At 48.3% G+C, this 15,504-nt stretch overlaps 1 protein-coding gene across 2 annotated transcripts in view; it reads right to left on the minus strand.

The window, feature by feature from the left end:
• LOC8039343 overlaps positions 1 to 15,504 on the minus strand; it is a 46,114-nt gene that overhangs the window by 7,569 nt on the left and 23,041 nt on the right. Inside the window, exons 4-10 of one of the 2 annotated variants that reach the window (XM_029988603.4) lie at positions 10,558 to 10,751; positions 9,309 to 9,460; positions 7,065 to 7,209; positions 6,514 to 6,599; positions 5,444 to 5,666; positions 4,396 to 4,701; positions 3,237 to 3,410 (exon numbers count right to left, since the gene is read on the minus strand). In XM_029988603.4, coding sequence (XP_029844463.3) covers positions 3,237 to 3,410; positions 4,396 to 4,701; positions 5,444 to 5,666; positions 6,514 to 6,599; positions 7,065 to 7,209; positions 9,309 to 9,460; positions 10,558 to 10,751 — 1,280 coding nt within the window. Of the gene's footprint in view, positions 1 to 3,236; positions 3,411 to 4,395; positions 4,702 to 5,443; positions 5,694 to 6,513; positions 6,600 to 7,064; positions 7,210 to 9,308; positions 9,461 to 10,557; positions 10,752 to 15,504 lie in introns of both variants that reach the window. The other variant, XM_042289505.1, reaches the window with a different exon arrangement.

The raw sequence follows: 15,504 nt of genomic DNA on the forward strand, positions 1-15,504 counted from the left end.
GCGTCAAAAACTTGGTATCATCGCCAAAACTTTTATTATACGGAGTTTTAGTGGCGCCATCTATCCTAGGTCCACAAAACCGTCAGCTCTCCCTGCTACTGCGACAGCCGCCAGAAGCCGGAGAAGGAGGGGGACAGGGCCGGACGGGTATGGCCGGACCCGGACGAGACTTTCCTCCTTTCATCATATTGTTCGTGCGGCGCCCTCCAGCACGTGGTCACGCGGTCGCGAGCGGATGAGTTCTCACTGCTCACTGATGGCTCTAAAGAGAGAACTTTTCCGGAACCCCGCGCCTACCCCATCGACGTCACAGCGCACGTGAACCGGAAGACGACGTACGAGTTGAGAGGCGGTAAAAACCTGGATCTTTTTCATTTTTGTAAATAAAAACTAGAGTATCCAGGCAAAATCTGTTTTCTGAAGTTCACTTCAGAAGTGTCAGGCATCAGCTTCCACAATAATTTAAGCAAAGCCCTGAAATTGTTGCACAGCTCCTTTAACTAGATTCAGGAGCAGAATCAGACATGTATTTAAAAAGAAAACAACTCAAAATAAAGTTCATTGAAGATTAAAAAAATTCGGCTGGAGACACTTAAGACTGCTTACGTGTGGGAATGCGAAAGCTTCATAGTCCCGTTAATGAAATGTTTTCGATGGACGCAATGACATAATGTCGCAACCATACCTCGGCAAACCTCACTCATGAGGGCCCTCACTCACCCTCACTCACCCTCATCTTCACAGGTGAGGTGAGGGTGAGTGAGTTTCTGAACCAGGAAAATTCATGAGTGTGAGGGTGAGTGAGGGCCGTGAGGGCTGTGAGGGCCGTGAGGGCTGTGAGGGCCGTGAGGGCTGTGAGGGCGGTGAGGGCCGTGAGGGCCGTGAGGGCCGTGAGGGGGGTGAGGGCCGTGAGGGCCGTGAGGGCGGTGAGGGCCGTGAGGGCCGTGAGGGCGGTGAGGGCCGTGAGGGGCGTGAGGGCCGTGAGGGCGGTGAGGGGCGTGAGGGCCGTGAGGGGCGTGAGGGCCGTGAGGGCGGTGAGGGGCGTGAGGGCCGTGAGGTGTGTGAGGGCCGTGAGGGCGGTGAGTGCGTGAGGTGTGTGAGGGCCATGAGTGCGTGAGTGCGGTGAGTGCGTGAGACCCCATTCAGATCGAGCATCTTTCTCAACAATTTTGGTGTTAATGGCGGGTTGTTCTCTAGTTTTCCCTAGTTCGACACGAATTGCTGAGATTGGGTCCGGCTCGAAATAAGCAAGCAACTCGGAGCAATTTGAATGCGTTTGAAGCGGCTGCATCCAATCAGGGACGCAAAATTTTCACGTGATACCTCGTGCCGGTGATGATGACACCGAAAGACTCGGTTCTGGTTGAAATCGATCGTTTTTTTTTGGAAATAAACTGTTTCAGAAAGGTGCATTAGTATTCTTAACGAGATTTAAATGCATAAAAACACGTTTATAACGCGTAATTATGTCTAAATAGTGCAAGAAAAATAAAATTTTATGATGACGATGGCAAATTACAGCAATTGGTTGCTGCGTGTGATCGAGGGCGGCCCGTGTTGCTGGTGTTGCGACGTAAAGTTTCTGGGCGAATTTGCCCCATCTGAAGCTGGCCTGAATGGCGTGAGGGCCATCAGTGCGTGAGGGGTGTGAGGGCCGCAAGGACGGTGAGGCGCGTGAGGGCGGTGAGTGGCGTGAGGGCGGCGAGTGGCGTGAGGGCGGTGAGTGGCGTGAGGGCGGTGAGTGGCGTGAGGGCGGCGAGTGGCGTGAGGGCGGCGAGTGGCGTGAGGGCGGTGAGTGGCGTGAGGGCGGTGAGTGGCGTGAGGGCCGTGAGGGCGGTGAGGGCCGTGAGGGCGGTGAGGGCGGTGAGGGCCGTGAGGGCGGTGAGGGCAGTGAGGGCGGTGAGGGCGGTGAGTGGCGTGAGGGCTATGAGTGTGTGAGGGCCGTGAGGGCGGTGAGGGCCATGAGGGCGGTGAGGGCACTGAGGGCCGTGAGGGCGGTGAGTGGCGTGAGGGCCATGAGTGAGTGAGGGGCGTGAGGGGCGTGAGGGCCGTGAGGGCGGTGAGGGCCGTGAGGGCCGTGAGGGCCGTGAGGGGCGTGAGTGCGTGAGAGCCGTGAGGTTCAGTGAGGGTGAGTGAAGGGCTGAAGGTGAGTGTGACTGTGAGGGTGAGGGTGAGTGAGGGGCTGAAGGTGAGTGCAGCTGTGAGGGTGAGGGTGAGTGAGGGGCTTAGGTGAGTGTGGCTGTGAGTGTGAGGGTGAGTGAGGGCGACCTAAAATGCCGACCTCTGGTCGCAACGAGTGCAATGACGCACGTACTAGGCACACCATAAAGCGCGAAACACATGTACGACGAAACCGTCCGATCCGACGTCCGACCACGCAATACGACGGTCGGAGGCGAGGGTTTTCAACGCTCTCCGATGCTACGAAAACCCTCGCCCTCCAAGGTGATTCCGGATGTCCGCACGTCGGATCGGAAGGTTTCGTCGTACATGTGTTTCGCGCTTAAGACAGCCAGAACCGTGGAGCCGCCGTGGCGTCGGAGAAGCGTGCTCGTCTCGCACCCTGGAGGCCCTGACGAATCCCACCCAGACCGAAATGTACAAAACTTTATTTTCAAAGCCATTAATTTACTTTGTTTGCAGGAGCCTCCCTGAGAAACTTGACGTCAATCCGAGCATTTTTTAGGTGTTTTTACTCTTTGTGCCATCGGCCCTTTTTGGTACTATCGGTTACGCCGCCGCCGCTACCGCCGGATTTTCGCGTAATGGCAGTGCGAACGCATATAATGCGTTCGCACTGACATTGTCTTTGTTTTATAGTCACTGACAACTTCAGAATCAAAGGGCGAGGCCAGTCCGCGCGATTCGTCCTTCGATTATCTGCTCGGCTAACACCGAGGTTTCCTTGGCTGTGGAGCCATTGTAAGGCGCTCGGGGTTCGCCAGGCCTGTGTTTCTTAGGCCGTCAGGGGCTACACGATATGCAAGTTCGTGTGATGCTTGCGCACGTCGTGCGCTTGCTTTTGCTTACCCACCAAATACTCCCGCATGCTTTGGTTTCCCCCGACCTCAACCAACGACGACACGGTCCTGCCCGCCTCGTCGTCTCATATTCCCTGCGTGTTCGCCGTGTTGTCCCTTTGATTGCCGTGCCTTTTTCTCTCCGTTTTACCACGCACCAAAGACGAAGTTTCGGCACACTTGCTCGCCGTAGAGGTGTCCAAGCTCGTTTCCTACCTGGAACAGTGCTGTTGCCGAGTAAAGCTTCGTCCGAGCCACGCAGGGCGCAGAAGCGAATGATTCGACTGGCAACCAGTCCGGCGCATTTGGTGAGGAAAGTGACCTGAACGCTCGAGTCCGTGATTTCGTCGTAATGGACCCTGTCTTCGCCTCGCAGTAGGTCCTGGTACTCTGAAATATTCAAGAGGAAAAAGTAATAAAGTCTCCGTGAGCATAGTTCAAGGACAAGAAGTCCTCGAACAAGAAGTCCTCACGGACACCTTATGAAACGCAAGGCGTGACTTATCGTGTTCACGCTTCCTGCCTCATGATTACCTCTTGGGCTTTCTTATCGGTGTATGAAGGCATCTCATTGGCTCTGGAGAGATCACAAGATACACCTGGGACTTATAACGCCCCGATTCGCCCAAGTGGTCTATAACTATAGAGCTGCAGTGTTCTTTGGAGTAATTCATTATACTGTCTTTGCCAAGCCTGAGAAAATGTATTCCAAGCGATGTACATACTTCTGGAATTTAGTCGGAATAAAAGTTAAGTACTTCGGACATACTTTAATCGGAGGGCAATTCAATTGATTGTAATGTCGCTTCTTCAGTGCAGATAACTTGGTTACTTCACCGAGCGCATCGTTATTTTACGCAAAGATGCGAGTTCGCGTCAGTGTGAGCAAGGGGTTGAGATCCAAATATGCATCAACAAGTTCCTAAGGACAGGACTTATATGTTTTCTGAGAAACGAAACTCACTGCCATTAGGATGCTTATTTGTTACAAAATCATGACAACGACGAAATGCTGGACCGTCTGGTGTTGCCACCAACTTATGGTTTTATAAAAAAAAAAAAAGAACCGTATGCAGTGGCTCAAAATTGTGTTATTTATAGCACCCCTCAAATCACAAACGTTGAAACTTCGAAAACACACTTTGACCACCTGTTGCATTCATGTGAAAGCATATAGCTATAGAAAAAAAAAAGTTTATGCGGGCTACTAAGTCGGCAGAACCTGCCACAGCAGAGTCATCCAATGATTTTTTAAGCCCAACTAATTTCCCTGTCTAGGCATCCCCGCAACAAATTTAAATTAAGTCTTTTCAGTTATTACCATAAGTGCAATGTACCTTAAGCATTTGATAAGGCTGCGTAAAAAAAAAGTCACCTCGGCTGTTTGGAAGGACGCAGTCGATCCAGGTCATGGCCGACACAGCCTCGGCAGACCTTGTGGCCACGCCGTACTTGCATCGTCCTGACATGGCGCAACTGGCGGCCGACCACGCGTCTCCAGATGACTTGACCGTAGCCCAGGACACGTCATTCTCGCACGAGCCCATCTCGTCGTCGACGCCGCGGCACCAGAACAGCGTGTAGTGCAGGATCTCGTCGGACATGGTCCGCGGAGCCAGAGTGAAGGTCGGGTTCAGGCTTTTGACTTCGCTCACGTAGGCGTCTTGGACCGATGGCATCACTGCAATTTGAAAACCCAAGTAATTGTTTGGCCTTCTAGATTTTGCTCATAGCTAATGAACAGAACAGCTAGAATAGTCCCAAATATTTTATCATGGCTAGCAGCCAATGAGAACATCAGTAGCGATTGAGGTGAAGAGAAGTCAATGAAGCCAGCAAGAGCAAGTGAGTGTAAACATATCTTCAGGAGACGAACAGAGTGATCAGAAGTCAATGAAGCTATCAGGCGCAAATAACGTCGCCAGAAGCCAATGAGGTCATCAAGAGCCACCTAGCTTATCAGGAGTTACTAAGCTCCCCTGGGGCCAATGAAGTCTCAAGAAGACTTTTGCGAACTGACAAACGTACCCTCGCGGTTGGTCAACCGAGTGGTTCGGCTTATAATTGCCAGGCGTATGTGCGTTGCACCCGGGCAAGCAGCAGCAACGTATCACCGCGCCGCTTGCGACCGAACAATCAAGAGTCGAGGGCAGCACGGACACAAGTCTTCTCAACTCAAAATTCGTAACTCGAAAGCGACGCGGACGATGCAGTTAACACAGCTGCTCCTTGCAGTAAGATGAAAATGTATTAGGCAGATGGCAAGGATACCAAAAGCACTGGGGAACGAGAACCAGAAAGAACTGTTTGTCTTCTTTCAAAGTCCTTGTTCCCTGACGCTTCCAGTATTCCATGCTCATTGCGCTGGTCCTTACGGATGTGCTGCATGCAGTCACATCTCTGAACCGCCCATCCTGACTCACCGTGGTCGGAGCTCGGGAGGAGTACGTTCACGCTGCGAAGCGACCGTCCTACATCGTTCTCGGAGAAGAGCCGAAAGGTGTAGCTCTCGACGCGACTCAGGTTGAAGAGGTCGACGTGCGTCCGCTCGCCGGTCACCTTGTGCGAGGCGCACTCACCCCGGCTGCTGCACCAGTGAAGCACGTAGCTCATCCTGTCACCGTTCCAAAGGGACCTGGCCACGCTCTGCGACGCAGAGGGAATCACCAAGAACTGACTTTAGAATTGACGGCCGGGGTTCCCGACGATCCTCGTTGCTGGTCAAAGAAGGAAGTCCGCAGGGACATGCGGGAACAGCTTCCAGCGCTCAGCTCTAAGACTTCGCGTCTTTGTTCAAGAAAAACCTTCTTCCAGTTTGGATAATTTCTTGGTAACTGTGTCTAGCCTGATTTATGTTATTTTTTGTCATATAATGACGCCGTAAATGAGAAAATTCCGTACTTCACAGACTAACTTGGTCACCGATTTGTACATGCTCTTTAGGACCTCGGAAACAATGTTCAGATAGATGTAGGTTATTGGATAGGTTAAAAAACTTTCAGAATATGATATGATAAACAGCAAGAACTGAAACCTTGAAACTAACAAAATGTCTTTGATTCGGTGTTAGCAACATCTCATCTCAGTGGCATCATACGTAAATAAATTGCGCTATATCACTGACTTTGCTCTGCGCTCTTTCAACATGTAGCGCCGTCCACTTTATGCGGCAAGCAAAACCGCAAGCATATTTTTTATTTAAATCTGTTGGGGGTGTAATTCATAATGCTACCTAAAGTAAAGCTTGTACAGGATGAACGTGTAGACAATTACAATCAGGACATCTGGTCGTCTCAGTGTCACCAGTCGAGTTACATAGCAAATAGGACTTTGGAATAGAAGGGGCATGGAAAGAGGTGGTAAGGAGATATTCAAATTTGCAAATATTTTAACACGCAATATCACAAACGAAACTTTTAATTTAACCAACAGTGTAGATGCATCATTGGCAGCCGGGTATGCATTTATCGGAGTTCATGAAAATTGAGATAACCTGATAAAAAAGCCGGACTTTGCGGGTGTCTTTGAAGTCCTGGATCATAAATCCGTTTTCAGCGACCTTTGGGAGAGCGGTTGGTACTGTGCAGAGAGAAGAATAAGCAATGCAATATGAACCACGTCTCAAGATATATTGAAAAAAAGAAGAAAACTCAATAGAAAATATAATAATTGTTATATACAAAATTAGGATATCCTCATCCATACGACACATATTGTCCTTTAAAACATTTCCAGGATTTTAGTTTACTGCCATATGGATGTCCCATAGACGTCGTTCAGACGAAGTGAATACACCATTTTCTATAAGACATTTGTAAGTGCTACAAGCGTGTTGCTAAGCGACTTGAGAATGTGGGCAGCCATACATTAATTTAAATTGGCATTCTTAGTTCCTGAAGTTGTACCTAGAGGGATGCTGGGAGTTCATTGACGGGCCACTAGTAGTCTACGCTATCGATTAGGGCTGTTCAGAACTATTTACTTCTTATGTCTTCACCGACTAGAAAATGCCATTTATGGTGTTGGAAACGACATAATACTCACTCGTTTTTTTTGTTTTGCATTGCAGGGTCTCGCTGTAAAAACCCCAGAGTTCAGCACTCGCCTTGGCAAACTTCATTCGCACCGAGACATTGTACACGGTGTTTGGGATTAGCCCTCCGACCACGACTTTGTCGGAGTTGTTTATCTGTAGCGGGAAGGGATACACAAAAAATATTACATTTCAATGTTTTAATTTGCTCTGCGATGCGAACGTTTACACAATACAAAATGATTTATATCACTGAGCAGGGCGATTTAAAATAGATGTGGGCACATAGGAGGTTTTTGTTAGAATTTCTTTTTCTTGCCGATAACGTAATGTATTCGCTTTGAGCGTCCTAAGAACACAATGTTACAATGATCTGCGGTCTATTTCCTCTCAATGAGTGAAATAGCGCATTCCGAGACTGATATTAGCAATACATATACAGCTGTATATGGATTGCTAATATCAGTCTGCGCAATTTTTATTTACCTATAAAAAAATTGCGCAGATGTGAAATATCGACGTAACATCATATATAGAAATAGCAACATTATATACCGCACATAGCCCCATCTGTTTAAATACTTATACGCTCTTATATACAGGGTGATACAAGGAGACGCCAAGCTCTTTAAATCAACCGGAAAATTCGGTTTCTTAACCTATCGCGCTACGACTTTGTGCAGCGTTGCCCACAGATGGTGCATTTGTTTTGTAAAAGTTGCAGACATTTACACATTACAAGAAAAAAGTAATAAAATATCTTACTCGCTCAGAAAGTAACTAAATACGTTACTCGTTACTGATTCTCAAAAGGAGCAAGTTACTTTTCTCGTTACTTTGACGACCAAATACACAACTGCTTTTGTTTCATGGTTCATTGTTTTCTTTTCAGTAGTCGCTGCATTTAAACAGTAGATGCCTCTCGAATGTTTTTATCAGTTAGGTTTCCCCGCTTCATTGAGAATACGTCCTCGGGGAACTCCATCTACTGAGTCGCTCGAAGGAACTGTGTATTGTTGTGCTTCAGGAAGCGCTGGTGTTAATCTGGGATTCCTCTTTCTTCTTTGTTCTCTCTGCTTCGAACTTTTTAGGTTGAGAATGAGTTTTGTGTCTTCCCGCGTTGGCAACCTCCAAGTTTACATTCGGTATGTACCCGATTCTAGAAGGTTCAACCAACGAATCTTCTTGCGTTCTCTGGGTGAAGGACATTCCCAGCTGCGAGTTCGACTGACGTGTTCAGCGATACACATGGCTATATTGCCGTACTGTTTAGTTGTTCTCCGGGCTGCCCATCTGCCTTTGTCAAAATGGACGCATACTCAGGTTAGAATGAAGACGAGGCTGTTTAAACGTTGTTGTAGGCGTTACTCCTCAAAAGTAACGAAACACCGTTAGTCGTTACTTGAACTTAAAAGCAACTAAGTACGCTACTTTCCTTTTCTAAAAAAAAAGTAACTATATACGTTTCTCGTTACCGAAAGAAGTAACTAGGTAGAAATAACTCGTTACTAGTAACGCTTTACGTACATGTCTGGTAGAAAGTGAGGAAGAGGAGGTGACGAGAGCGCGCGCAGACGTCCGCACGCCGAGCTGTGGTTCGAATGATTAGAGGGTAGAGGAAAAGCTAGCTGCCTTTGTTTCAACCATAGCCTCCTCTATACCCACAAAGCCTGGCAGTTCGACGACGGAGGCACAGAGTGCCTGGTAGCACAGAGCATCAAAGAGCCATTTCTCGGGGAACCTGGACGTCGGCGCACAGCTTTTGCAGCGGCGAGGACCCGAAAAACACTTGTTCGCTCGGGAGAAGTGTGTTTCGGCGTCTCGCCGCAGCGGGGCGCCGGTCACGTGGCTCCCCTCTCATCCGTTGTGTGCCGCCCCCCTTTTCCATTCCGGCGGCCGCTTCCCGTGGCGATCTGCAGGTTTTGTAACTATATATAGGAGGCTATGTCTCTACTCACTCTTCAAGCTCGCTCAAACGGCAAACGCTGGCATTCGGCGTTCGGCGTTCAAACAGCGGGTAGAGACAAATACCCGCCGATTGTTCCAATCGGAGCTTGGCGTTCTGGTATCCCCGCATGCTCTCGCCTCCTCCTCTCCCTTAGTTTCGACCCGAATAGTGTGGTTTGACGCGCTCAAACCTGGCAGCACCCTAAGCGGTAAAAAGTTGCCTTTCGAAGTGAAATGGAAATAAGCTCCGATATCGAGTTCGCATGAACAGTGTAGCGCATGCGCACGCAGGCTTATGTCAGGCTTACCGTTAGCTCGCGCTCTTCTTTCGAGTCATATTTAAGCCGCACCTCGTACAAGATATCCGGGAACGTCGAGATTTTGGGAAAGCTCGTCCAAGAGATGCTGATTTTGTCCGTTTCTGAGTGGCATCCTAGTAAGCTCGGGGCAGGAAGTCTCACTGCGTTAATAGTAAAATAAAAAAAAAGGAAATGAGATAGTTTGCGAATGTATTATTTACAACGCACGAACGAGAGAGTGAACTCTAACGAATTCATATTTCTGTTCTGTCGTCCTGAAACATTTTTCCAAATATTCGAATGCCTTGCGTGAGAAAAAAAAAAAAAAAAAAAAAAAAAAACGACATTTAAAGTATTTAGGCGTGATCGAATAAATACCGGCATAATTTTTACGTGAGCAAAATCGTAAAAACCAGTCTTGGAAAAACACACATTATTATATTTACCTGATATATGAGGTCACGTAAGCTTGCTTTATAGAAGTAATTGTTCAGTATAATCGTGTTTTAATCAAGGTACCAAAATAAAAGTTTTTATATGACTTAAGCGTGTTTCAAACCCAAACAAACAAACGCACAAACAAACAAACAAACAAACAAACCCCGCTTTTGATCAAATTGGAATATTTGAGTAACAAAATGGGGGTGAAACGGAAGGTAAGTCAATATTATGTTGTTCTTGTTATTGGCAATTGGATCAGACTATCCGATTGCCTGTACTACTTTTGCTCTTGAACATAAAAAAAAAACGCACTCGCTATTGATTCAAAGGAACATTCTGGAGTTCTACTTGTAACTCTTCAAAAACAACAGGTTCCACCTTGGGCATTTTCTCAAAAGAAATTCAGCCTCTATTTAAAAAATTAAAGTTGAAGTTAAAAAAAAAGCTTTCTGTTTTATTTAAGGTAGCTGTGATTCATTTTACACACGCTGTGTGCATATACCTAAACCCACAAGAACAAATATCGCACAGAGAACATTGTCTTGGGGCAATACACTGCCACCTAAATCCTGGCAGCAGCGAAGCTCACGTTGTTGAACTGGTCCAAATCTATTTCAACCGAGTTATTGGATGGAACTCTGACTGCATGCCATTTCCAACTGTCGAATATACAAATTTACCGGTCAGGTAGAAAGAAACTATGAACTGCTATTACTGATTCTTAGCCGAACATACTGATTGCACCCCCGTTTGGTAGCACCGTGTCATTATTCGATGCGATACACTTTTCGAGATGTGCAGTATTCGCACGCCTCACCGTGAGCAAAATGGTCCACGTCATAGGTCCACTTGGCAGTTCCGTACGCGTTGCTGGCGATGACTTCAAAGTGCAGAGCCGGTTCTTCTATTCTGTAGATGGTCTTCCCCGAGGTTGTCAGACGACAGGTTAGGTCTTGAGACTCAGTCTGATCGGTCATATTGCAGGGAATCAGGCTGTAGACGTCGCTGTTTCTGTCGAAGCCACAGAAAAGATGCCAAATTTTCAGAGCCTCGCCAAAGCAAAGTTCAAGGACTGCGAGCGAGTTGGTGTATCCGTGGCACAAAGTATTCACGGGATGAAATATAAATATTCTGAAATATTGTTGGGTGTTCCTGGCGCGACAAGTCTTACAATATCGGTGACCTCGGCGATACTTAAGCGCTGCATTAACTTTAACACTGCTTGCATGAGTACTGCATTTCACTTGGTCCATGCTGCTGCATCCGTATTTACGCATGCCAGTTTTGAGGGGTTTCATAGCCAGGGTGACCAACGAAAGACTAAAATCTAATTGATGGATAGGTACGGTTAGGCCAATGCGGCCACAGCATATTCTGTGTTCGAAAAAAAAAAAAAGAAAACTCAAACCAAAAGTTTAGAAACAAAGAGTTCCCAACGTTTCGGGGTCGACTTGACTCCTTCTTCAAGGGTGACTAGAAATGGAATGGGACAGCGCGAGCTTCTACCTCTCCTTCCTCTTCTACCGAGGTGATGTTTTGTGAACGTGACGTAGGCCATGGACGTAAATAGATGGTAAGGCCCCGAGGGACCTGTTGATGTTCCCCGGTGACTCGTTGGGTTGTTCCGAGTCATAAGCAAGGTAGCTTCCGGTGTGTGTTGGTTTCCTGTAGACCGTGAATACTAGCGTGTCTCCTTGCCTTTTCACCAGAGCATCGGGGAACGGCAAGACTCCATCTCTCTCGTATTCTACAGTGAACTGGGGGGCTATGTTGCATGTTTTGGACTCCCAAGAGACTAGGGAGAAGGGAGTGACGTCAAGAACGCTCTTTGGATGTTGATTGATAGAGTCGCTGATGACGCGTTGCGTGGTGCTGCTAAGATACGTTCATTCTCACCTACGTCACTTCCTTCTCCCTAGTCGCCTGGGAGTCCAAAACGTGCAACATAGCCCCCCTGGATGGCCGATTCTATTGAATTCAGGTGTGCGAGGAAGTGGTTCACCTCTGATTTCTTCACGATGCAAAAACAATCATCTACACAGCGCATGAACTCTTTTGGTCTGTTGGCGAAAGTGCTAAGCGCTTTCTGTTCAACCACTTCCATTGTGAGGTTTGCCGTAGTGACCGAAATAGAGACGCCCATTGCCGTTCCGCTGACTTGTTTGAAAAGCTCACCCTTGAAGCTTAAGTACGTACTGCCAAGGCAGAACTCGAGAAGGCGCGGCATAGCTCATCAACACTGAGGCTGGTCCTTGAGCCCAATGTTTCGTCTTTCTCGAGAACCTCTCTGGCTGCAGCAACTGCTAAGGGAACTGGCACGCTGGTAAAGAGTGACACAACGTCGAAAGACACAATTGTGTCATCATCGCCGAGTCTCATTTGCGAGGCACGTTCCACGAAATGGCCGGTGTTCAGCACATGGGTCGGCGTATTTCCAACAAGGGGAGCTATAGTCCGGTGTAGGTAATTCGATAGCGCTCGGAGCGGTGAGGTCGTAAAGTCTACGATAGGTCTCAAGGGGACGTTAAGTTTGTGGGTCTTGGGTAGTCCGTAGAAGCTTGGCGCAGAGCCACTCCTGCAAATGAGATGCAAGTAAAGGGGTTTCGACTCTGGATATTGCTTGAAAATGTCAGACAACATCTTGCTCACGTTCCGTTCAATTCGGGATGTTGGATCTTTCTTGAGCTTTTCATAGGCCGGACTTTCCAGAAGATCCCGTGCCTTCTTCTCGTACCATGCATGTGAGCATGTGCTGAACCCCGGCCACTTCGTGGAACGTGCCTCGCAAGTGAGACTCAGCGATGATGAGACAATCGTGTCTTTCGACGTTGTGTCACTCTTTACCAGCGTGCCAGTTCCCTTAGCAGTTGCTGCAGCCAGAGAGGTTCTCGAGAAAGACGAAACATTGGGCTCAAGAAGCAGCCTCAGTGTTGATGAGCTACGCCGCTATCTCGAGTTCTGCCTTGGCAGTACGTACTTCAGCTTTAAGGGTGAGCTTTTCAAACAAGTCAGCGGAACGGCAATGGGCGCCTCTATTTCGGTCACGACGGCAAACCTCACAATGGAAGTAATTGAACAGAAATCGCTTAGCACTTTCGCCAAGAGGCCAAAAGAGTTCATGCGCTATGTAGATGATTGTTTTTGCATCGTGAAGAAATCAGAGGTGAACCACTTCCTCCCACACCTGAATTCCATAGAACCGGCCATTCAGTACACTGTAGAATACGATAGACATGGAGTCTTGCTGTTCCTCGACGCTCTGGTGAAAAGGCAAGGAGACAAGCTGGAATTCACGGTCTACAGGAAGCCAACACACACCGGACGCTACCTTGATCATGACTCGAACAATCCAACGAGTCACAAGACGTCGGTGGTCTCTACTCTCTTGTCTAGAGCAATGACCATTTGCTCGTCGGAAAGAGACAGAAGAAAGGAGAAACAGACCATACTTGCTGACCTCCAAAAAAACGGCTATTCAAGGAGCTTTGTTCAACGCGTCGCCCGTCGACAGTGCTGCACGCGCAATAACCATGGATCATCGGGTGACACACAGGCCCCGCCCCATCGCGCGCATCAGCGTCCCCTATGTAAAAGGGACGAGCGACACACTGGCGCGCGTGCTCCGAAAAGAAGGGATCCAAGTGGCGCACAAGCCAGTGTCAACATTAGGACGGCTGACGCCAAGGCCGAAAGATCGCCTCCCGAAAGAGAAAGCACAAGGCGTGGTCTACAAGATACCGTGTGCAGAGTGCCCGCCGCCTACATCGGTGAAACTAAATCTTTTCCCGAAAGCATGCGCCACCATCAGAATGATGTGCGCAATTTCGATCGCGAGCGTAGCGCCGTCGCGGAACATCGTAAGGTATTTGATCATCGGATCGACTTCGGAAACGCGCACGTGAGAGTCACGGAACCACATATTCGAAAACGCCCGTTCTTGGAGTCGTGGCATATCCAGAATACACCGGGGAACATTAATAGGTCCCTCGGGGCCTTGCCATCTATTTACGTCCATGACCTGCGTCACGTTCACAAAACATCACCTCGGTAGAAAAGGAAGGAGAGGTCGAAGCTCGCACTGTCCCATTCCATATTTAGTCACCCCTGAAGAAGGAGTCAAGTCGACCCCGAAACCTTGGGAACTTTTTGTTTCTAAACTTTTGGTTTGAGTTTTCTTTTTTTCGAATTGTTCCCCAAACCAGACAGAGTTCTGTCGAAGATGTTCATTTTCATACTCTGTGTTGGTTGTTGGTGAACAGATGCATTCATTAAACAAGTCAATGTGCTAAAAAGCTTTTTTTAAAATAAACGGAATAAACACTCTAACTAAAGGACCATACATCGTTTCAGCTTAAGTTCAGACGCAACCGACGCTACGAGCTAATGGAACAAATGAAGCAGCGTCAAAGGCGCAAGTCAACGGGCCTTTCCAGCTTATGATTGGTTCAGGAATGATATAACTCATACAGAAACACGACGGACGCCATAATGGTGTCCTTTTGACGCTGTCCGATTGGTCCCATCAGGTCATAGGGCCGGCTGCGTCTGGACTTAAGCTGAAACAAAGTATAGACACGTATTTTGGGACCTCTTTTAGCCGGGTCCCTTCCTTCTCAGCTGCCCTTGCTGCATAGCAATCTCTCGCTGAAAGCGGTGGCCACCAATCTTCACGTGGACTGCCACAAGACAAGTCAATAGTGTTTCCAGGCGCGCTCTCGCGTCACGCGGTGACTCTCGACTTAGAAAATATAGGGAGGACACATCTGGGTCGCTAAACTAGTTAAACACAAAGTTGGGCACGAAGTTCGAAGAGCGCGCTGATTGGACTCTCGCGACGTTTGCCTCACGCGGGACGAGATGTCAATCATTCGAGCTCTCTCGGTGCTCAAATTCCAGCGAGAATGTTAGGCACAAAGTTGTAGGGAGCTTCATCGGAGCGCGCGCGAGCAACACCGTGCGGCCAGCCGATTGAACGGCTGCACTGACGACGTAGCTCCCGCGTTTCACTACATCCCCACGCCGCGATAGAGTCAATGAAACGTAGATTGTACCTAGGCGGGCTGTAAATACTCTGAACTTTCTTGTCGCAAGATCGTCGTTTGTGGAGGTTATTGCTGACGACAAAGTGACGTTTCACAACTTTGGGAAGGGGTTATTTGAGGCTAAAATCTTCGCTTCGGAATCAAGGCGAAGATTAAACTTTGTGGTATTGTGGAGCCGTGCGCGGTGTATGCTGTTTTAGAGCTCATTTTCCGCCACTGTCAACAACGCCACATCGGGGTCACCCACAGGCGTTATGTATAGAGACGTCGATAATGTCTGAGAGATGAGGGGGCGACGGGGGATGGCAAGAAAAAGCCGTGGAAAGGGGAAACGAAAGGTATAACCAACACAAACACAGACTCAAATAGGGGTCAGGAAGGGCCGTAGGAATTGTTCGGGAGAGAAAGAGAGAGGGCGGGAGTGATTGTAGTGAAGATGGGGGATATCCCTTCCCCGAATATTTAGAGCGCAACTCTCATGCGCCCGTTTCGAGGTTGAGCGGCGTCGCCGTCGGCGTAACCGCGCGCGCGTTGCATTATGGGACGTTTTTTCACTAAATTTAGCGGGGAGATTGACGTCACGTGATTTTAATACCAATTAGGTTTCCCCGCTAAATGAGAGGGAAGCAGGATAGGAGGAGGGGTGGAGGAGCATACCCTCCCCTCCTCCCTCTCAAGAGCTGCGCTTTAATCCGACATTACAGATAACTGTAAACGACTGT

This window comes from Ixodes scapularis, unplaced genomic scaffold (genome assembly GCF_016920785.2).
Source record: "Ixodes scapularis isolate PalLabHiFi unplaced genomic scaffold, ASM1692078v2 PGA_scaffold12__126_contigs__length_90152505, whole genome shotgun sequence".
Lineage (NCBI taxonomy): Eukaryota > Metazoa > Arthropoda > Arachnida > Ixodida > Ixodidae > Ixodes > Ixodes scapularis.